The sequence below is a fragment of the Odontomachus brunneus genome, unplaced genomic scaffold (genome assembly GCF_010583005.1).
Source record: "Odontomachus brunneus isolate Ranch 3 - 2012 unplaced genomic scaffold, Obru_v1 Obru_scaffold_020, whole genome shotgun sequence".
In the NCBI taxonomy this organism is placed as follows: domain Eukaryota; kingdom Metazoa; phylum Arthropoda; class Insecta; order Hymenoptera; family Formicidae; genus Odontomachus; species Odontomachus brunneus.
The window spans coordinates 438,279-462,716 of NW_022639470.1; the positions used below are offsets into that span (position 1 = coordinate 438,279).

General features: G+C 43.8%; 1 protein-coding gene across 3 annotated transcripts in view; it reads right to left on the bottom strand.

Annotated features, from left to right (window-relative positions):
- Positions 1–24,438, bottom strand: part of LOC116842052 (T-lymphocyte activation antigen CD86-like) — a 286,780-nt gene that overhangs the window by 126,541 nt on the left and 135,801 nt on the right. For 2 of the 3 annotated variants that reach the window (XM_032810705.1, XM_032810704.1), the window contains exon 2: positions 4,502–7,175. In XM_032810705.1, the coding sequence (XP_032666596.1) occupies positions 4,502–4,571 (70 nt within the window). In that variant the 5' untranslated portion in view covers positions 4,572–7,175. Of the gene's footprint in view, positions 1–4,501; positions 7,176–11,825; positions 11,921–24,438 lie in introns of those variants that run through there. The other variant, XM_032810706.1, reaches the window with a different exon arrangement.

Below are 24,438 nucleotides of genomic sequence, written 5' to 3' on the forward strand. Positions count from 1 at the left end.
CTCTCTCTCTCTCTCTCTCTCTCTCTCTCTCTCTCTCTCTCTCTCTCTCTCTCCTCTCTCTATTTATTTATTTATCTCGCTCACTCACTCTGTCTCTCTCTCTGACTCGGCTCAACCTGTTATATCATAGGGAAGGCCAAAGCTAGTTGGCTACCGGGGTAAGATGGCAAAATGGGCATTATTTCTAAAAAGTTATAAAATTAAGCAAGCAAGATTTTTAAACATATCAAAGACGGCGAAAGATTGAAATTCCTGTTTGCTTGATTCTGAAATTTGTTAAAGAACAGTAAATGTTACTAAATCTGTTAAAGAACCTAAATTCTTTCATTTCATATAATTCTCCTTACATTATCAGGATTGTAATTTCTAATTAGTCTTATTTAATTCATCTTATTAATCTTATATTATATATACTCTTACTTTTCATAATACACATTGTACATTTCTATGAATTAACTTTGTTATAATCATAACTATTTCTGTTATAAAAAAATGTTTTCTCTATATTTTTTGTATAATGTATATTTTCTGTGTATAAAGCGCTTTAATAAATGATGCTTCTCTCTTTCGCTCGCACACTCTCAAACTCTCAAACTTTGTTTCTTTTCAGTATATGTATCTGACAAGCGATCGAGGTTTTAATTACAGGGAACTGCGAAATGAAAATTCCGTCCGCGGATTGATACAAATATCGTGGTAAAATATAAAAGAGCAGTTTATATCTATGTCTCTCATATTTTTCACGATAAATTATTGCCTTTCATTTCAACGGTCGATGAATTTTCGGTCGCGCGATTTCGATGTCTCGTCTGAGTAAATTTTAATTATATCATTACTTTCTAAATTTCGATTTATTCCGAAAAGTCATAATTTTTTTCTGCCTCTCTTCCGTTCTTTTTATGAAGCGTTTAATAATGTTTCCGGTTTTGGTTTTAACAATGGGGAGCAATGAGCAGTCGTGAATAAATGAAGGCGAAACTTTTCCGCGCACGGAACACGAGGTTAAATACGGAATTGCGACAGTATTTCCCGCGGATCGTTTAAACTCGTCCATAGCGGAATATCGCAGTTGTAATTAGCCTTCGTTGAATAGAGGTGCGCGGAGAGAAGTTGCGATGGAATCGGAAAAATACACGGGTGAATCAACGACGAATCGACGAGAACGAGCGAGAAAGAAGAAAGGGAAGATTCGGCCGGCTACTAGCAAACGACCTGTCGCTTAAAAATTCAATTTTCCGTGACGTTCGTAAGAAAGTTCGCTCCACGATGGATTTTCCGGACACCCCCCATTCCTCGATCCGGCGGGAGTGGCGGGGACGCGATGAAAGTCACCCGGAAGAGCGACGCCGCTGGGAACGAGAGAAATTTGTTCAGCTAATTCGGGCGATGTTTATTCTCCCAAAGCTAACAGCCGGCTGGACGGAGAGAGACGCGAAGACGCGTTAATTACCGGGCATGTCTAATTCGGTTTGTAGTTTTTCGGGACCGAACAATCGTCGTGCGCGCGAGCACGATATTATTACATATTACACGGCGAAGTTTTCCACTTAGGTCGCGAACGTACCCGGTATATAAAGTTTGCCACGGAAGTTGTTGCGCACGGAAGTTCTACGACTCGCGACTCAATGATTCGTCCCAATATTTATTCTCATCATCGGCCCATCTCGACACGCGAAACGTATAACGAATTGACTCAGTGGATCGCTCGAGTGAATCGCGCCGTAAAGATTGGAAACATGCTCCGAATTTCCGTGGCGGGTGCATACGCGCCCATCTTCGATAGCGTAACGAATTAGTTCGCGTCGATGTAAACCGTGGCGGAATTTCCGCTGAAAACGCAATTTCGCGAAACGGTAAAACAGCGCGAGCGCGGAATTTCCTTACATCGATAGCGGATGGTATAGCGCATGTAACATCATGGGCCCATATTATTTATCATTCCGGAACGTAGCGAGAAATTTCAGGGTAATTTATATACGGCTCGCTTGCTTGCTCGCTCGCTCGCTCGAGGCGAAGCGTGTTTATGACGAAGGAGTGAATTTCTGCTTACACGCTCACGACACGACTCCCCACCCTCCCCCCACCCCGCTCTCGATCGATATCTTCTTTGAGCGACGTCCTAAATAACGAATCGCTCGCTATTTGGAAGTAAGCAGTTTGCCATTATACTGCTCGTGAGAAAAAACGTCCGATAGCGCGACTAAACCGGCGGCACAGAAAACGCAGCTACGCGTAAGAGCAAGCTGAAATTGTCGTGCTTAACGGTAAGAATCGTCCGTCGACTCCACCATCGAGCTCTCTCGATTTAATGCAATTCAGAATACATATAGCGAATTATGAATAATTTGGAATGTCGATAGAGTTCGCCCTAAAATTATTGGCAGACTGCCTCACGACGGAGGAGCAAGAGAGATCTCTAAAAGCGCTTTATTCATGAATCCATTCATTGCATGGAAATCAACTCAAACGCGCGATAGCGAGCGCGGTATTTAAGAATACCGAGATCGGGCTCTATCTTGCGGCAATTGCGGATAAATCGCATCCGAAATTCGTCTTAACTCCGCGCGGAATGTTACGACAACGTGACTTTTCCTCTACGCTTTTTTTTCTCTGCTTCTTTCCTCTCTTTCATTCTCTTTCCCTCCTTTTTCCATCACTCTCTCTCTCTCTTTTTCATTTAGTAATTTAAAGCTCCTAAGTTTTTGTCCATCTCTTTTTAATGACGTCAGAAACGAGAAAACGCATGCTAAAAATTCCTGCGAAATAGGTCGAGATAAAAAGATATATTTACAAAATAACACATACGATCGATTAAGCACACCTCTAAAATATTCTGTACATTTTCATTATATTCTATTAACAATTAATAAATAAATTAATATAATAAAATTAGGTGAGATAATTATGTTAAAAAAAGATTACATGTCAGATAATCTAGGTTAATTTTATGGTTGTTTATTAATTGTTAGAGCAAAAGGAAAGTGTTCGGAATATTTTATAAGTATGCTTAAGGCTGATTTCTATTCGTTGTTATTGCGCCTAATAAATAATGTCTCTTTATCTTTTTGTCTCTCAAAATAGATGAAGCGCGGAAATGTCTCTGACAGTTACAATGTTGGTCTCCCAGAGTGCAAATTATTTTTTTATCGCGACAATTTGCCGGTCGTACGAGATAAAATATGGCAGATAATTATCGACATTCGCGGACACATTATAGTACACATACTTGCCAGCGATAAAGCGAATTCCGGGAAGGAAATGGAGAAATCAACATCTCGCGTTATTAGTCCAGTAATAAGCCCCGTTTTATGCGACTGTTCGGTTACCCGCGGCTCATTAAGTCGCAATATCTCATAAAAAATTAGGTTTCCTAAGGTATTTCACTCGTGATATACAGCTCGATATAATCGCGCCTGCGGCTACGTATTTGTGTGTTGGGAACCTACTGCATGTCACACGTCGATGTGGCCCACTTTACCAACACCCCCTTTGTCCGAATGACCGACAGAGTGACGTTGCACCGCTTTAAGTTTATTTGGGCCACTAGAAAATAGTACAAAAACAGAATATTCGGTAGGACAACGTGCGCTAGCTTGACATAGGACATGTCAATCTGGACGTTTGAAATCCGGTTTTTGTACTCTAGGATCTCGTATATAATCAATTCTTGATATCATCTATCAATATAATCGTTCGTTCATTTATCATAATTTAATACTAAATTTAATTTATCCGCATAATTTGAGAAGTTCGTCATAAAAAATATGCGTTCTAATTCGCAAGATATATTAATCGCACAGTGAGTTTTTTATTTTCCATATTAAGCAACACGTTCAACTTTACTCAACTACAAATAAATTGAGTGCGATAAACAAATATTGAAAATAATCCAATAAAGGTTAGTGATAAATAACATTTTATCTTTGTGATCTGACGCTTTATTGGTATTGGAAATGCGTCGATAGAATTTGGAGATGCAAAAGGGCTGGAAAGGGCAAAGTGCTTGCAGAAACAAGGAAGGCAAAATAGCGAGTTGAACGTGTAGAGGCGCCGATAGAGATTTAAATTTGGGTTCGAGAGACTATGGAGAGGCTGACAAATAGAAAAGTAAAGAGAAAATATTGACAGTTTCGAGATAGAACTCACGGGTGAAAGAGCATTACCAGTGGCGCAAATCAACACTCGTGAGACTTACAGTGGACTCGAAATTCCGACTGGGGCATATTATTGAAAAATAATTTCCTTCCAGAGACCTTGCGCGCTTCTATGCATTTCGTATCTTCTTCGAAAGAGAGCAGCTCGAGACTTTCGAGTCAATTCCTCTTTCCCGAAATACCGCGACCCGTTTTCTGACCAACTTCTCGAATTGATCACGGAGGAATCTGTATTTTTGTGAAATGGAGTTTGCGATCGGACGGTCTTGTGCAACTCGATCGCGCGCGTCGCTGGAAAAGTTCTCGCTCTCACCGGCGAGATAATAAACATGCAGGACTACACTCACCCGTCTGATGGTAGAGGAACGTTATCAGAGGCAGCGCAGCGCGCAACCATCCTCCTCGATGATCCCTCATGCTGATGTCTCTGCGAGCGATGTCGGGCGGCTCTGTTCTCACCCTCCCGACGACGACGACGACGAAAATGATCCCGTTGTCGCACTCTCGTCGTTTTTATAGACAGTTACTCACTGCAGCGTCCCGGCACAGCACAACATCCGCGTACGTCACCGTCATTCTCTCGTGACCGATCGTGAACGCCACTCGTACCTGCCCGCGACACATCACATCACGACAGTCTCGATAAGGACCGTCATGCCTCGCGGTAACAATCGTCGATCGATTGTGTCGTTTTACCGACGATGACACCACTGCTTCGCGCACCAAGTTCACGGCCGAATATTTCCGCTGCGAAATAACTCGAGATGAACGGATGACGCGTTTCCCCCGCAGAGATCTCACTTTCTCTGTGTGACTCCTCGCGCTCGTTAACGATTCGAGAGGAAAGAACCAGCCGAGAGTCACGCGTGTCGTCGGCGCGACGTCTCGTCAAGGACTGTCGCACTTTGACGGTTAATGATTGTTTTTGCGACGCGACTGTGCCGCGTGTGTTTTTGTTGGTGTTTCCGTCCGACAACCCTGATAACGGTTCGAGTCTCCTGTGTTTACGATTTCGCGACGGTTGTCGCCTCTATCGTGCAAAAAACCTAGAACACCCGAATCTTCACGTGCTCCGTCGAGATGCTCGTAGTTCGCGGATCAGGAAACGACCTTATCGCAGGCGTATCGCCGGAGTCTGCGAGAAGCTCGTTCGCGAACAGTCGACTCGCCACGTACGAATTTGCAACGGTCCTAACGCGATTACTGTCTGTCTGACGAGGCGCACATGGCACCGTCCGCGTTCTGATTCGCTCGGAATATCTGGGCACGAAAATGAGGTTGATTTTCTCTTTCTCCGTCCTCTTTCCTTCTTCTCTCTTTCTCTCTCGGAGCACTTTCGAATCGTCAACGTGTCCCCTTCCCTCGTATATCTCCGCGATTTTCCGGACTCCCGTGCAAACGCGAAACGATTCTTCGCAGCTGCGCCGCGAGCCTCATATAACTTCCTTGCCCCAGTAATTAGGACTATCCTAGAAATTTACTCGCGCTATACGCTCCTATTCATGAGTTACGCGCCGCTCTTCAAGTCCACTTAATGACTCCCCGGAGGATCCGACAGAGGACTTTTCTAAACTCACGTTGAAAGTAATTAATTACCACCGGGTATGCGCGTCTTCGTACTTTAGCTACCGCGTTAATTACGGCTCCCCGATTTACTTCTTAATTGCACGTACGGCTGGCGCGATTTATGCGTCCCGGCGCATGTGTTCGCGGGGCCTTTTGTACGAGCTCTGTTTGATATCGCGTGTCTATATAGAGAGTCCTTGTTTTTTTGCGTTTCCTCGTCAAGCGAGCTCTGAATCGCGACGAGACGACGCTTCCGCACCGTGTTAAACTATTCGATTTCGAGTACGCGTGACAAATATTTACCGGATACGAAATCGACACTATTTCAATCGCCGCCGATGTCGCCGTGGAGAATCGAGACCGTCGGGGAATACGAGTGAGAAGTATCCGCACTTTTTGACGCACCCCCGTCGAGAGCACGCACGATCACTTATCGCGGATAGTACACGCACCTGTTAAGCTCCTCCTCCTCCTCCTCGAGTCGCTGCTAGTTCTTCGGCCGCGGCGCTTAACCACTCCGGGTCAATTTCATAAAGTCTGTATACACACCACGCACGCACACACACCACGATGCGTCGTAACTCACGCGAGGCCCTCCGACAACTCTCCCTCTCTTTGCCGTTCTCTCTCTCTCTCTCCTCGGGCACACCGAGGGTGATTCCCAGTAGTTCGTTTTCCGTTTCACACCGGCCCGAGACACCGAGCCTCCCGATAGCGGAATTGCATTATTTATCAGACACGCGGCGTGCCCCGCACGGAGTTTTACGATCCGGCATTATCGATTGTCCCAAAACGATCGGTTATCCGTGGTACGCCGCTTTAATTCACTGGGAGGCACATCGCTTACGGGAACTCGGGGCGCCGTGACAGCCACACAGCCTCTCAAATATCCGCGCGACACAGAATAAATCTGTCCTCAGCAGTGTCGGTCGAGTCTTTGATCATTCGGGATTAAGGGCGACCTAGCTGTTTTCTTTCCCACGATTTTCCTCTTCTCCCACCTCCTCAGCCGATCCGCTATCATGGAGAACTGCGATTCCCCGATTTGCGCGGATTTGCGAGCAGCGCACGTGATTGGAGTATTTCTCTCTCTCTCTCTTTCTCTCTCTCGCTCTCTTGCTCTCCCGCGCGCACGAAGTTTGGTTCTCCTCGAGGTACGCCGATGATTCGATCGATCCTGGTTGAAGACGGGAGTATGCTCGGATTTTAAGCGGCCGTCTAATCCAGGCTCAAGGAACCTCCGTCTTCAGCTGGTGGCATGTCATCGCGTGCCTCCCCTTTCGTTGGCCGCGCTCCATTAACTCGAAGTGGCGTTGTACATTAATCGCCAGTTAATCCTAGATCTTCGATTTCACTGAATTTCTTTCACCGCCGCCTGCCACCGCCGTTGCACGGCATTATCATGGCCCCCGGAAACAGTTTCTCTCAAGGCAGTTTCTCTCAAGAGGTGGCTTCCTGCAACATAAAGGGAAAGACGTGCGTATTAAACGTTTAATCAATCTCGCTCGAATGATTGACTATATACGAGCCAGGGAAACGTTTCTCTCGACATCGATATCACGACCGTGAGATTCGCTGCTGTCTCTGCCGCTTTTTAATCAGAAAGTGGAAAATTAAAAGCGCGCCCGCAAGACACTTTCATCGTGGCGGCCGTGATGGAAGAGGATAATTCGAGGCGAGCGGGATTGGGCCGAAGATTACGCGGACTCGACGGTGACACGAGAGGCCGCCTCTCGCGGCGAAAATCGCCGGCAGTCGCGGGAACGAATTTATGGTTCGAATGCAAATCCGGATAACCGACGAAAGTCCAGCGTGTAGGGTACTTAAACGAATCTCGACAGTTAGAATGTGGGTACAAATCCCAAGGTAGTTAAGGCGTCTTAAGCATCTTGTATATATTCGTCCAATTCTGCACGAACGAGATGTAATTGGGTCTGCCACCCCCGTCCGTCCAACCGCGCCACCCGCCCCTCTTGTGAGCCCAAACTTCGTAGCCGAGGAGGAGATATACCATCGTCGTCTACCAGGTGCACTCTCAAGTTCTCCGGATTAAAGTGCCGGAGCGAGTGCCGCAGAGTCACTCGTATAACTCGGTAGTTTAAGATTGACCGCGGAGTGACTCGATTACGACATGCCTCGGGGTTTCGAAATTCGGTGGATTTTAGGATTTACTGCGCCTCGCGCCGCACCAGCAATCAGTCGCACCTCCACTCGCCCGAGTTTTTTTTCCATCTGACGGATAAGTGGAGCAGTCGGGTTAAAATCTGATCTAGAAAGAGAGAAAGAGAAAGAGAGAATCGTTTATTCCCCTGACCTTTCTTTTAGGATTTTCGAGTTGGAGGATCTTATTAAGTGGAGAACGAGCCACTGAGTGACGTTTATGAGGCGTGCGTTTTTGAAAGGCGATACGCGACCCATAAACAACTGGGAATATGAATTTTAGTAGGTCACAAATATATGAAGCGCGACGCTGTTAATATTTTCCACGGAAGAAAAGGCTTACGATAATTACCAGCCTGCTTATTAATATTGCCTTGTAGGCGCGCGAGCACGTATTCCTCCACGTATATATATTTCATAGCAAATCGAGGCTGTTGAAGAGAGGCGCGTAACACGCGGATAGTACGCGTGTGGATGTACATAGCACAGTGGGATGCGCGGGGAAGCGAGAGGGCTTACTGCCGGATATATACATCCAATTTTCTAGACGACACGGCTTAATAACCAAGGAACTTCCTGCGTATGCGTGTTAATTAAGGTACACACGCGTTTGCCGAATTTGGCGAACTTTAACCACTTCTACGTTGACCGAAAGTTTAAATAGCTCGGCTATACATTCGGTTGGGGCGCGGGACCGTGAGTATAGAAAGCGTACTAAACTAACGGCGAAAGGCATGACCGTTTGCATTAGACTTGCATTACCTAACGCAAATACTCGCGTTACACTTTCGAGTATGTATTCGCGGACGCGCTTAATTAACGCTTCATCTGTCGATCTGTTGTATCGTCTAAATTTCGGAAACGAGCCAACAATAACTCTCTCTCTCTCTCTCTCTCTCTCTCTCTGCTCTTCTCCCCCTGCACAGATTCGATTATTAATTAATCAAAATATTATTTACCGAGATAATGGATTACCGTAACTGCGCGAAGCTCGACATATTCATCCGTTACGGAAGAGTGATCGAGAGGGCGAGGATACGACGAACTGACGAGCGATGTTTCGACGTTAAGGACGTTAAAGGGGATGAGAAAAAGCCGACTGCTCCGACGTAGTACGGGAACTTTCTATCGAACTCGGGAGATGAAGCAATATAACGTTTCGCACGGGGAGCGAGAGGTAGTTCGATTACCCGAGGATTGGTCCTTCATCGTCGCTCTAATTCGACGGTTACGTGGCAGCCTTCCTTAGCCGTTAAGATACACGCGACTTCGCGACTGACGCTCTCGTTTCAAGAAACGATGCGTGGCCGGATAAAATTGGTCGATCTTGGATCGCGCGGTCAGATTCAAAAACCTCGAGGACACGACAAATCAGCCGTTGCGTAATCCGTCGCGAGGGATTGAAACAAAAATCAGGACATTAATTCGCCAGCGGAATGGAGAGAATGAAGGTCGAGTTTGCACCGGCTACAAAATTCAGCGAATTTTAAGTCTCACGGACTTCATAATAAACTCAAATCGGACGTTTTTTTTATTTTGCGAGTCGTTCGGCGAGGTACTTGTCGGAAAAGAAGCAAAGGAAGATAGACAGATGGGCATTGCTCGATCAACCGATAATACTCGCCCTCGGCAGCGGTGAATACTTGTCCAATTTCATAAATTTCATCGCAAATACGACAACTAACGGACGTCTCTCTCATTTGTAAGACGTGAGAGAAACAGAACAAAAGGATAATTTTCCTCGCGAATACGTGGGTGGTTCGGCAAGTACGTGGCCTACAGAAACAGCGCGAACTTGGCACAATCTTTATTACCGTCCTTCAGAGTCGTCCTTTATTGGGTTAAGTATGACAGTTCAGAGCGATCTGTCGGTTAGTCTTTGTTCGACAGTGCGCCAAAGTGAACGCCTCGAGTGTCTCCGTGCGCTCATTGTTCCGACTGTTCTCTTGTTTTTGGAGTGGAGTGGTAGGCCCAGTTTCATCGACGGTCATGAATCGGTGTTCAAAGTCCTCTAGATTGCGGGGGAATCGTGCCAAAAGGTGCGAGAAACAATGAAACTTCAGTTCAATTCTTGCTGATGTGACCAAACGCAATGTGACGAATCGCAGAGTTTGGCGTATTGTCGAGTAAGGACTAATCGACACATCACCCTGTACTGTCATACTTGACCTAACAAAGGACGATTCTGAAGTATAGCAATAAAGACATGGCGAAATCCGCGCTGTCTCTGCATAGACCGCACATTTTTTCAATTGGCCCGCGTTACATCTCACCACTCTTGTATTTGCAACGGAACTTTCACTTTGTTATTATACACGATCTCGCGACATAAAAGAATCATAAATAATTTAGCTGGCCCCCGTGAGTCTCACGGCCATGAATATTTAACGAGCGTCGCGGGCGCGTCGCACGATGCGATTAAACGCGAAATCTTTTTTCATTCGTCGCGCCGCCCGCCCCCAAATGCTATTGCACTCCGCGCGCCGGTTGACCCTCTTTTTACCCGCAACGCCCGCAATCGCCAGAAATTGGAGGCGGCCCAAACGTCCCGCCAGATGATAAGTGTACCGGCTCCATTCTCACCTTCTCGCATTTCGCGAAAGTACATTTGGCCCGTTCGGCACGGCCATCGCGTGAATTAATAAGCCCGCTACTGGCAGCACTGCCGTTCCTGTTGCCCCGCGGGGGCCCATAGTTAAGCGAAGAAGAGCAGTGGCCGCAGTATTAACGCAATACCAACTGAGATTCGGCAGAGCACCAGTGAGCCGCACAGATAAACTCCTCAGTCGTTGCGAAATCGCCTTGAAGGCGAGATACGCGCTATCGTTGCACGCGAGCCGTTCCAACGCTTTGCGAATTATGTCTGCGAGCTTGCATGTAATCAACGAATGAAACAATCGGCTCACGCCGCGTAATCATAAAGTTCGTAACTGCCTTTTCGCACGGTCAACGGTGACTAACCAGCCGTGCGGTTGCCAAAAACCGAGCCACTATCGTTAACACAACCAGCTCAAAGGGAATTTTATATGAGTTTATAGGGCGAATCCGTCACGCCCCACTATCTCTTCGTCACTATCACATTTTTCCGATCCTTTGAACGTGTTTTATCTTTGACGTTCTCTGACGCTGCTCCAGTTCTCGGGAATAATTCAAGAAAGGGTTACCCCGTGTGTCGCATTGAATTACTTAATCCTATCGTCACCTTAATAGGGTCTCACTGGTCACGTTGGCAGTTAATTAATCGCAGGAATGAATCTTCACGATTCTTTCGTGATCATTCATTCGTATTCTGTATTATAAGTATTTAATACATCTGCACAATTCTAAAATAACACTGTCCTGCTCATTCTCCAAATATGCATATCGGTATGTGAAGATGTTTATACGTATATACACACAGGAAAATAATGCAAGTATGAAACTAATGAAATCACTAAGGTATTCACTCTTGTTACTGTGATTACCGGACGATAACGTGGCACAGAATAGAGGCTTTCCGACGGGAGACATGGGGATACGATTGTAACAACGGAGCAATGAAATAACAGCGCGGATTGTCGTTAGTCGCGTCCGCAGCGTCGCAGCTGCGCTAGCAGCTCGGCGACTAGGTGCAGCAACCCTTTGGTACAACGTGAAAACCGCGACACGTCCTTAATTGCTCAGCGCTTGCGTGACGTTTTCGTCACTCGCCTCGGAGCTCGTAAAATCGTCACTGGGAAGAGCGGATCGACGGGACGGGAACGAGATGGACGGACGGATACGTCGACATCGCGGAAATCCAGAGCGCCAAGTTTGGATGTTACACGAAACGTCGATCCATCCACGTGGATCCCCGTGGTGTTGCAATCGATCACCGGCTCGACGATGCGGCGCGATCCTCGCGCGACGCCAGACTGACGGAATACTCTAGTGACAGACGGCCCATGCTTTCACTAACGAACTTACGTTGCTATCGTGACTGAGACGTGTCTTATCGTCGTGTGCGACGGGTTCAGTTTAGCGCCGCGATATATAGAGTGTTATCACTGCGTGGCGGCTCGTCCGCGACTGAGAGAGCTTTCGGACCAACCCCGTCCGAGTTTCCCGGGTCGGCCGCGGCAGCGCTGCGTAGCCGAATCCACCCCCGTTCTCTCTTAACCAACCCTCCTCTGTTCTCCCCTTCTCTCGCCCGTCCCGTCTCGTCTCTTTCTCTTTCTCGCGCCCCGCAACCCCCCCGGCGCCCTCCCTTTTGCTCCCCGGGACCCCGTCAGCTTCCGTTGCCCCACGACAAAAACAATTCCCTCTCCGTCTCTCCTTCGTGCCCACCTCGTCGCACTGTCCGATACGTATCTGCATTCCCTATGTATTAGGTAGTAAAGTGGCTCCACTCACCCTCCGCCGAGGAAATCTGGGATTCTTGTCGTATTTAAATTAGCGTCTACACAGCGACAGTGCTTAATGCCGCGGAGGGGGAGTGGCGGTGCCTGTTTCGCGTACGACACCCTTGAGCACTTTTTTCGAGGCGGCCCAGAGGTGCGGCCGAGAGCGAGAGTGCGAGGTCTGGCTGAGCCTCGGCGAGACCTCGGCGATAAAGGGGGAAAAGTCGTAAATTGTTTTCTTTTTTTTTAATTAAAAGCAAATATATCACACCAAGTCCGAGAGATGCAGTTTTATTGGCCACTTAGGAGACACTCGATTCTCGTCGCAAAATAATGATCGCGCGGTTTAATATTCCATGTGTTTAATTACAAAAGTAACATGCGTGTTAAAATCGCCCCGAGCTTCACATCGAGAGGGAAGTGCAAGCGATATGCGCGTAGTGTTAAAATTGCACTTTCAATTAAATCCGTGCCAGATAATGCAAGGTTATTACTCGCGTTTTTTGCTTTTTTCTTCACTTTTTACTTTTTTGTACCAAAAGTTAATCGACCAAATCTCCACGAGTCTCACGTGAATGTTTGAAAATACGTCGCTACCCGGCAACAGGGAAACGGCATTAAACCCGATAATTACTCTAATTGAAACTTCATAAAATCGAATGGTCGATAACTATGTGGTTTATCCTAGCGCGATGTAATCACGCAACGCTGCGGATAAATGAGTAATGGATGTATTTACGTCGCAAAACACGGTTGTTCTCGGCGGTGATATTCGTCCGAAATTTAAACAGCGAATCTCTCTCTCTGTTCCTCTCTTTTTTCTCAATGGTGAATTCGAAATGCGCGATATTACCGCAGTGGCGGCGAAAGAGGAGAAAGTCCGGACACACGGGACACGGACAATCCCTCTTAGAGTGGTCCTTCGGTGGAATATTTTTTTCGAAATTGAATCGGCAACGGAAAATACATAATGCATCAGCGGCGAATATCTCGCGGCTGACAGTTGTGATTTATTCGCCTGATTCCGGAGGAAGGGACGATATCCGATATCAAGGATATAATAAACCGTCGTACACAGGGAGATCGTCGACGACGATGCCGTGGCGTTTCGCGACCGCGGCGTTTTAACTCGAGCGTCCTTGTCGTCGTACAAATTATCGCGCGCGATAAAAAAAATGTCGCGAGCGTTTGCGAGCCGAGCCGAGTCGAGTGAGCGCGTCAAATCTTACCTTCTTAAGAATCTACACAATTTTACTCTTCTTAAGAAACTGATTGTTTTTTAAATATCTATAGTAGTATAATAATCTATAGTAGTTGGTCAATTTCTTACGGTTTAGAGATTAAAGCAAAGTTGTGGACAGGAGCCATAACACACAGAAAAACTTAAGCAATAAAATGTAAGCAGTAGGCAAATTGATCAATCACAGTCGCTGATTCTTAAAGTCCAAATATCTTTACGCGCGAAAAAACGACCCTTCCTTAAAAAGCTTGCCGTTCAGTGAAGACTAAAGATGCATAAATAAACTTAGTAGGAATGTAATCTGTAAGGATTTGTGATAAAAACACAAAAGTCAAAAAAGCTGCAAAAAAATAATGTATTATGGAGTATACAAGTCATTAAAAAAGTGGTTCATTTTGTTGTTTTGTCATGATTTGGCGAGAATAAAAAAATAAAAAATAGCCTTTTGTTTGTAAAACTTGATTCCATCTATTGAACTAGGACAAAAAATATTGTTTCTATAACTGTAAAATTAATAAAAATACTAAAATTTTAAGCAAAATTTAGTTTCTTTGCTGCTACTTCTACAAAAAATTTGGCGCTCTAAACGGCAAGCGTTTTTAACGAAGACCCGTTTTTCCGCGCATAAAGATTCTTGGTCTCTCAAGTTTTTCTATGTGTCCGGATCCTTACTCGTTGTCTTGGATAACAGAACATGCTCGCGCGCGTGATTTGAGAGAGAAAGAGAAAGAGAGCATTTCCGCCAGAAAAATCACACGGGTTTTATGCGTGCTCTAAAGTGTACTCTTTAACGCGAGCGTATCAGGAAGTGAGCGCCCAGGTCTCTTCACAGGTATTGACTTTCTAACAAAAGCGCTCTTCCGATAAAGCGTCAACTACACGCCACCCCCAGACGACTCACCCTGGCTGCCTGCCTGCCTGCCTGCCTGGCTGCCTGCCTGCCTTGCCGCCTCTCACCCTTCCTTCCGCCTGCTAAGCCTGCCGTCCTGCAGGTATTTCGATACATTCAACGACCAGAGCCTCAACCAGCTCCCCCTGGCGCGAAATAATTAATTTTCCACGGACAACAAACCGTTAAGGTGCCGCTCGGACTCGCGTGCGCGTGTAATTAACAGCGTGTGTTAGAAACACGATATTCTTTTGACGGCACGAGCGCTGCCTTTGTGCGAATCTCACTCGAAAAACGAGGATCGCGCGCTAATTGAGATCGAGAGTCGTCAAGAGCCTCGGCGAGGTGGCCCCGATTTATCGCTGCCAGCGCCGGCAAATCAGTTGATATCTGGATATTAGCGTTTTTGTCCTTTCTGTAATTGCACTCGAGATCAGCGATCCGCCGTCTCTTCTGCGCCGCACACGATAAACGTTAATGGGAAGGGAATTATTCGTTTACCAGATATCGCTTCGAGAAATTATTTCATGAAAGCGGAGATAAAAATGTCCTCGCGCGTAACCTCGCGAGTGGAGATGAAATCATAAAGCGGATGTCCGAATATAAACGGATTAAATGCGTCGGGCGGCTTTTAAAATTTACTCTAAAATCGCATCGGGGCCGCGTTATGATTTCATTTTGATCGACGCTTCCCATTGTTAACGCTTCACGTAGATATTCGATACTTGGCGCAGGGTAAACGTTTAGCAATCAGCAAGTTAGCCGCCGATACGGAATCTACGCCCGTAATTATTGACCCGTTTATTAATCTGTCCTTTGTGTCGATAATTCGATGCGCGTTGCCGATCGAGTGCAATTTACTCCGCGGCATTAACACGTTTTACTTAAGCGTCTGTACGTAATGTCGGCGAATATCACGCGCTTACACTTTCTCTCATTTCTTTTCTCCCACCCTCTCTCTCTCTCTCTCTCTCTCTCTCTCTCTTTGACTCTTTCTCTCCGTATGTACGAGACGTTCTGCATGTAAGAGTAATTGGCAGTAATTATGCTAAAATGATCTTGAGTTTCCTACTTTCAGCCTCACTTTTTCATTCATCTATGTCGATATTCCGAAATCTATAATACTATTTTGACGCTAAAGAAAGTGAAAAGAGAAATTTCGGACATCATCAGAGTCAAAGTAGGAGTAAATTGTATCATTAGAATTAAAAACCTACTTTGCTAATTTAACTTCTACTGTGTTGTAGAATTCAAGGTTTAATATTAGGCTAAAATTTCGACTCGGGATTCAACCCACACGAAGTACGTTTCAAGAAAAACGAAGATAAACATTTGATGTGTATTGAAAAGAGGATTTTGTTGTCAAAACGAAAGTTTGGTGAACCGGACGGAAATTTGGTTAAAACGAGATCAAACAAATGTATTCATAATTGAAACCAAAAATTTAATTGCTACTGGTGAGTTTTGCAGACCCTTGCTAATCCTACTTAACATAAGTAAAAAATATAATAACGTGTTAATTAAATTGTATGTATTTAATGTTTTACTTTCAAATACAAAAATATTTTTTATAGTTTCATATTTTTATAATTTTCATATTTTCATATTTTCACATTTTCATATTTTTATATTTTCATATTTTTCATAATTTAAAAAGCATAAATAGTACTGAGCTTCTTCGCAATCGTTCAAAGAGTCAAGCATAGTTTTATTTCCCGGGGTATTCGTTATAAAGCCTTAAAAAATGGGTAAAAATACGCGACTTGTAAAAATTAATAAAAAGTGATGCAAATAATGGAGAATAAAAACTGTTTTTCAATTAATTTTAGACGCCCATAAGGTTTGTATCTTGATTGTTTTATGTAGAAAGACGTATCGACTGTATCCATTGGCAAAAAAAAAAGAGAAAAAACAAAAGTTCAAAAATTATAATTTTGTGGGTTGGATTATTCTTGCATAACTATCGCCAATTTGAGTGGCACGCACACACCATCACTCGAAGTACGTGTTCCATACGCGATAAACGAGCTTATTACATTTTACTGGCGTGTTGTAAGTACACAATTGCGGCGCACGATATTTCCATATTACAACGAACAATACATTGTGCCGATATAACATGCGTGTATAACGTTACTGCTTTTGACGAGGGTAGTAACGATTTTAACAGGGCACTTCGCAAACAAACATACAAACGCACAAAACGATAATGCGTTTACACATTAAAATGTTCGTCTCTCCTGATCTCGGATTTTGGGTCTCCGACCGCTGTGTTTTAAATATCTAATTAACTATCTCGATATCACCGGAGCGTTACTGCATACTAGTTTGGACGCTCCGTATGAAACGTTTCGCAAAATCAGCAACTTTTCACGAATTTAATTAATGCCCAACGCGGAATAGACAGTTAATGGCAACGCCAATTCGTATCGACGGCTGCAGTTTTCACAGCCGCGAATTTGTGCGAGCGATGTTCCGCTATAATCTCGCTTTCTTTCATCCGTATGGATCCTTTAACCGAATAGATTTTACGCGGCACACGTGTGCGTATACGTGTGCGTATGTGTGCAAAGACATAGGTGTAATATAAATGTACATATATAAACGGCGCTGGAGAGTGCTCTCATGAAACCAGTCCCAATTTCTTTCTAACAGACGCGATAACCGAGAAACGCCATTTAAGTGTTAATTGCATCGATTTCGCACGCGGATAATTCGATTCGCGTATCCTCTCTCATTATCTTCAAGCCCCGCGCCGTATAATTCATTCCGCGGCGGACAGTTTCCGATATGAGATTTTCCCGGCTTGATAAAGCAGCGATATCGCGCTCGTGTTTTCTGTAGTAACAGATTAAATCTCCGGCGAGCAAAGATTTCTCTTAACTCCAATTACAACTTCGGATCACGCCGCCGGCGTTTGCTTTTTTCCAACTCTAATACATCGCGCGCGATACTTTTGAACGACTAATTTCATATCAGTCCGCGCGCTCTCGCGGAAATCCTGGCCTCTCTCTACAGCTGATGAAATTTTTGCGGGAATAAGCTGTTTGAAAATTACGTAAGCGTAACCGTAGGTCGTGAGCGAATCTGGAAGTATGTAAAGGACTGTACTGCAAAGGATATAATTTAATCTTCGATTTTCCCTGACCTACATTACTTCTCACGCAAGCCGTTCAATTATCCCCCTTCCCTTTCTCCGTTTGTTTCGTAGCCGTCTTACTGCAAATTGAGGCATCGGATGGATAAGTTAATTCTTTTGTTTGCCGATTAAGGTACTGCTTACCGGCTAACAATAGAGGATACTCGTTAACCCGACCTGTCAACACGCGATATTACCGTGGAAAATCGTGACAATGATATCGCCAGGCGTACGATCGCATCGTGGTTGACTGCGCAAACAACGATATCTGATTTAAATTAGAACAAAGAAGATAGAAATATACATAGTGAACGATTTGGTTGGATACACCAAATGTCTGGTGAAAATATCAAATATAAAAAACAGAATTCTGATTAATGACAGTCGTCGACTTGAACAGTTGGAAGTTCTGCTTAACCAGAAATCTAGTTAATCTTTTTGCTACTAATTTTGTTTTTTAAAGATACAATTTTTTACTTTTATTTCATTAAATACTTTAATATAATGTAGTTTTAGCAAAGGAATTAAAAGTGTTGTTTGGCGCTGATGATGGCTGATGTGTGTTCTGAATGCTGAAAAAGCTGTTTGTTCAGCTGAATAAAGTTATTATTAATGGTGGAGAAAATATGTGACCCGTGACATATATATGATGTCCCGTTTGTAGCGAAAGATTAATTCGAACAGATTCTGATACCTTCAACGAGAATTTCTGGTTCGTTCATATTTCATATTTACCCAAACTATTAGGTAATCCAATCACTAGATGACAAACATTGTGGAAAATACGTTTTCAAAATAATATTTCGAAAAAAAAATATAACTGCATTCAGGGGACATCATTCGCTTCATTTAAACAGTCAAAAACTCGTTTCCTCGTATTTTTCTATATCTGCCAAATAAAGGTTTAACATGAAGTTTTGTTGTAATGAACTGACGCGTTAAGGGAAACGGAATTTCTAGTTCTTAGAACGAAATTTGAGTAACAAGAACCACACAGACACAAAAATTCTGTATCCTTTAACCAAAACATTTTGATTCGTTCATTAAGACCAAACTTCGCGTTGATATTAAATTTTATTATCCGTGCATATAATTGAACCGAAATTATTAGCGGCGCCAATCACACTCCATGGAAACGACATTACCGCTGGTGTATGTGCAGTAGTCGAGTTGCAAATCTCGGATCATATGCGATTAGTCTGCGTAGTGTCCCTTCGATTCACTCTCTGTTCTCGGGATAATAAAAGAAGATCCATGTAATCCGTGTAAAGGAACATCTTCCTCTTGTCGTTAATGCTCAATATCCTCTATCTAGCCGCTTTTATCACCGCGGCAACGGCAGGTATTGCAGCAAATCAAGTGAATACGCGGTCCAAGCGCGCTTCGAGATTCAGCCCGAAGAAACTTCAATCCTTCGACAGTTTTTTTTTCTACACTCAAACGTCTAATTACGTTCTACGCGCGAGCCTCTCGAACGCGACTCGGCCGCATCGTAATCGGACTCTCTTCGCCGTTATTCTCCCGCTTCTTCTCGTTATATTCTTCCCCTTCCGTCGACTTCGTTCCTGCGTCCCTTCTGCGCCCACCAACCCCACGGCCCTTGTCGTTCTGCTTCTGCGGCGCACCGGCATAATACTACCGCAAGAGATTATCTTAATGGCGTCACAACTTTCCTCGAGCATCATGTTATCGGGCCTTTAATACAACGTTAAGTACCGCACTTCTCGCAGGATCGTCGGGGCGCTAAGGATGAGCTGCGAAAAAAAAGTCCGTCGTCGCTGACGAGAAACCAAGCTAAGACGATTTCGCTCGCTATCGCCTCGGCGTATATACGAATACACCATTTGGTAATATCGCGGCAGTCGCATTATCGCACCCGGGAAATTCATTTTCTTCCGTTGCGATCGAGCATTAAGTCGTCCCGTCCTATTGCTTTCGCATCAAACCCAGTCGTTTGTGCGAACGAAAATATCATCTGCGACAATAACATCGCGCTCGTATGCAGTTTTGATTATGTCGCGTTATATCGCAACAGAATTTTATCACATATCGAGATGGGTAAGTGGTTCAGCGAAGCGACTTGATATGTGACGCGATAAACATTTATAACTCCATCACTACATAGAAAGATCCGTTTTAACCGAAATACAAGTTTTAACCGACATACATTCGAAATATGTGCAGGACTTATTTAACAACTGAAAAGCAAAAATATCATCTACGTCATGTTTCACGAAGCTGGCTAACGCGTGAGCGCGAATAAAGATATTCTATTTCAACTCTCTTGAATTGGCAGATTGCAATCCGGCAGATTGCAATCTGATAGCTTGAAATGAATAAACTGAAAAAAAATAGGAGCTCGGGAGTAACGAGTCGATCAGAAGCTCAGGACGAAAGTAACTTCTGCGAGAAGAAAAACCAAGAACTCACCAAGAACTCAGTCTGTTTGATTAAATTGGATATACGGAATTGGACAAAAAGTCCAGTTCAATTTTCAATAGCCAACCCAACATATATATAATACAAGTAACAATGCTAAAAGTGTTTGCTGTCAGTTAACGTTAACAGAAAAATCATAGATTATTCGTTTGACGAATAATTTGTTTCCATTGAATTTGACAGTGAAAAATTTAACTGCGAAATCGAAACGAACTTTTTACCTGACTCAATTTAACTTTCAACGTTTCGAGACTTCGCGTCGCTGCATCTGGTAATCAAACGAATGATTTAAACGAATGGCACACACAGTGAAACGTATGCAGTAAAGAAATTGGCCAATCACAATCGATTATTCTTGGACCGTAAGGAGAGAATCATTGCTTACACAGAGAAAATATTGTAATAAAAATTACAATACAATTTTAGTAATCCGGGAATAGACTGGTACTATCATGAAAATCATAAAACATAATGGAAATTACCATAAACATAATAATTTTTACTACATTTGTGTTAATTTTTTCATGTTCATGGAAAAGTTTGCAAAAAGGTTTCTACACATATATGGTTAGGTTTTCTTAGCTGAATATATAATAAAACAAAGCAATCCACATTTAATGTACATAAGTTCTGTATATACAAGAAATACAAAAAGGATAGCGTGATTGTGTGAGTAACGACCGTCTCTGAGTTATCAACATTTTTCGAGTTCGTCATCCACTTCAGTATCTCCTTAATACGGATTGGAATCAGCTGATATTTCGCAAAACAATTTACCGTCACTCGCAAAGATCGCCCGGCAGATTGCGCGTCGTAAAAGGTGGAGGTCAATCGCGACTTAAGGGCACTGAGAGGGTCAAATTGCTTGAAAATTGTGCTTGATTTTTCACAATTTTTTATGACAAACTGAATAAATATGCGAAAGTGTTATTTTGACGTGTATTTATACAATATATAAAAAGGAGAAAAATATAATTTTAATGATCAAATACTCAATATAAGTGTATGATATATGCAATTAAAATATATTTCGTTTTTCTTTTCAGGATCGTCATTTTGCAATAATATCTTGACTCTTGGTGGTTCAGTTAAGCTGAATTTTAGGTAGAAAATTTCCGTAAGCTTCGTTATCGTGTGAACAACTATAATAGAAATTGAGGAAATGTTAACAAAATTGCAAATATCTTAATGGAATATTATTAAATTTTCAGTTCTTTTATAGTAAAAAAATTAATATTTCAAAATTAAATATTTTCACGAGTTTGTCAGTGGTTTACAATATAACAACAAGCTTACGGGAGTTTTTACCTAAAATTCAGCTTAATTGAATCACCGAGAGTCAAGTTATTACTGCAAAATGACGACCTTGAAAAAAAAACGAAATATATTTTAACTGCATGTACAATACACTTGCATTGAGTATTTGATCATCAAAATTATATTTTTTTTCTCTTTATATGTTGTATAAATATAGTCAAAATAACACATTTGCATATTCATTCGGTTTGTCATGAAAAATTGTGAAAAAACAAGCACGATTTTTAAATAATCTGATCCTGCAATTCCCTTAACGACGCTCAATTCTCTTCGTAGCGCCCTACGTACGATGCATTTATTAACGCTCGCGCGGCAGCAGGCGCGGTGTCATGCACACGAAGTTACGTGCCGGTTGTTATTCTGCCGCGAAGCGGCGTGATATAGGCGCCACACACGAAATCACCGTGGCCGTTGGCGATAATAAGGCGTGTCGTGACTGGAAAGTTGTAAACAGCGCGCCGTATGTATGATAACGGCGACGAGAGCCCGGGGACACTCTCGAGCAACAACTTTCGCCGGACACCCCCGTTAATTCGCGCCTTAATTCACGTGAGTGAGGGTGTATCGAGCGTGCCCAGACGGGAAACCGACCGTCGGATAAGGATCTACACGGGGGATGAAGCGTGGCCGATCGTGTGTGTGCGCGCATCGTGTGTGTGTGTGTTATGTGTGCATTCCCGCGATTCCGGACATCCTGTGAAATATCCGCGCGCGGTGATCCGCATGCCGCGAGATCACACGGATAAACGACGCTCCCGTATTCGCGACATCGAATGGGATGATGATAATCGCGTAATCCGCGATTATCGTCATCGAGTCGATCGGCATGCGGCTTAGTCCGGCCATTTGAAGATTTCCCTTGCTTTTTGCCAAGTTTTTCGCATCACGCGATAGTCCAATTACCGTCAACCGGCTCGCTTGAACGCGAGGCTTCACTATGAGAGAAGCTCTACACGTCGCGATTTGTCTGTAACGTGAGCAGTTTGCCACTTGTTCTCCTCCTCCTTCTCCTCCTTCTCCTCTTCCTCCTCCTTCTACTCGTCCTTGTCTACGTCGTGGTCGTCGTTGTCGTCGAAAGGTCGCTTTACTAGCGTCTACACCGTTGGTCCTTCCTCGCCATCTTCGCGCCCCGCGGAACTGCAGCTTTAAATCATAACTACGTACCGTCGCTTAGAGTGGCGCAAGAAATGAAGACAAATGCTCGGTGGTGTTATGAAGGGGAAACGCGATAGTCGCGGGAGCATGAAGATTCGTTGCGTACGCGCTCCTTGACGTGGCAGGATCGAGCGGGACGGACGAAGCGAAAGCGAACTTTCGGAAAGTGCGACGACCTTTCTTTCTCCCTGCGCCACTCTTTCTCAAGTATCCCTCTGACCCTCTCCGGTTCTCAGGGTTGTTGATGAAAATTTGAACGATTCGGTCGCTCGTTTCACGTCACCGTTTCTCCGTATCACCTTCATCCCTCTCCGGGGAATTCTCCCGAAAGCTCTGGGAATGCTGTCCGGAAGTTTGGTCGTTCCCGATGAACATCGGTCGGTCGATTAATTTTAAAACGCGGAGCCCGTCGTTCCGTTTGCAGGCGCGTCGCAACATCGCCGTTAACTTTCGAGGCCCCGACCCGGGCGACGTTATTATTACCGAGTTAAACCCTAACGTGGGAGCGGCGAGACTGCCGCCGACGTACGAAGTTTAATCGTCGATTACCTCCCGCCCGCCGTGAACTCCGTAACCCGTGGACCTCAAGTACGCGACCGTGAAGTTTCGTTTCGCACGGCGATCAATTTTGCGGGTCATCTATCTTTTTCCGCCGGTAAATATATGTGTACATTATAGACCTAACGTGCAATTCATGCATGCTGCCTTAGAATAACTGCATATCGCGGGATGCCGAAGAAAGATAAATGAATTAAGATAGTGGCGTAAACGTTACGAAACGGATTAAATGCAATATGGAAAAAAAAACTAGCGAACTTATCCCCCAATATTCAAATGAACAATCAAGCTTAATTATTTCCAATATCATATTTTCCGTAAAAAATAGTTTTGCTAGAAAGACAGTTCTAAAACAAATTGTGCATTTGTGAAAAATGAAGTAGATATCTAGGGCACATTATGTGACTGAATAAGTTTCTGAAAAAAATAGAGACGAAAGCCAGAATGTTCAATTGTTTAAAGGAACGCTGGAGTCAATGACAAACTCCAAAAATGTCGATAATGTAGAAACAATTAATACAATCACGCTCTTTTTCGTATTTCTTGTACATATAAATCTTACACAAATATATCTTGCTTTATTTTACCGTATTTAAAAATATACATAGAAATGTTTTTCTGCGAACACATACACACTTTCCCGATTATTTTAAATTTAAATTAAATTAAACTTCTAAATTCAGATGTAAAGATACTGCAATATCCTTTGACATTTTTCTGCGGAGCAAATTCGCTTTCAATATGTATAAGCTATATCAGGCGAATATTTACTTTAGCCGACAGCATCTGACAGACTAATTACACTCAAAATATCAACTTTGAAATTTTGTATTATTTCTACCATATATTGAACAATTCTCTAATTCATTCTTGTGCCCATTTTTATCGTGTAAAAGTATTCGCATCTCTGTGCAACCAATACAACGCAGATTTTGCAAAAAGACAATATTCTATCGAGTAAAAACTTTTACTCCAATGTCTGCTCTGTGACACGATCAGGAAAATCATTTCGAGCGTGAGAAATAGAAAATCGTGATTGTGTTGCGCCGCACGATAAGTCGATGAAGTCAAATGCCACTAGACGGCCCATTATCGGCACGAGAGATTCTCGACACAGATAATAGATAAGCTACATCGAGAGCGCTTCAGCATGAAATTCAACGTGAAATACACGGCGGAGACGGAAAATTCTACCATTTGCATGTGGGGACGCACGAAAGGGGGAGAACAATGGTGCCGCGTGAGTAATGTTTCAATTTTTTCCCCTAGGATCCTTTATGTACACGACCACGAATATATACGCCGGATCCGGGAATACAAAGGTCGCCGTATATATTCCGAAGACAGTACGGTACAGCCTCGATCCTCTCGATTATTCGCTAAGTAAATTTATTAATGGCCAAGAGCTCTCTTTTGTGTGTGTGTGTGTGTGTGTGTGTGTGTGCTCGACGTTGTCTCTTTGC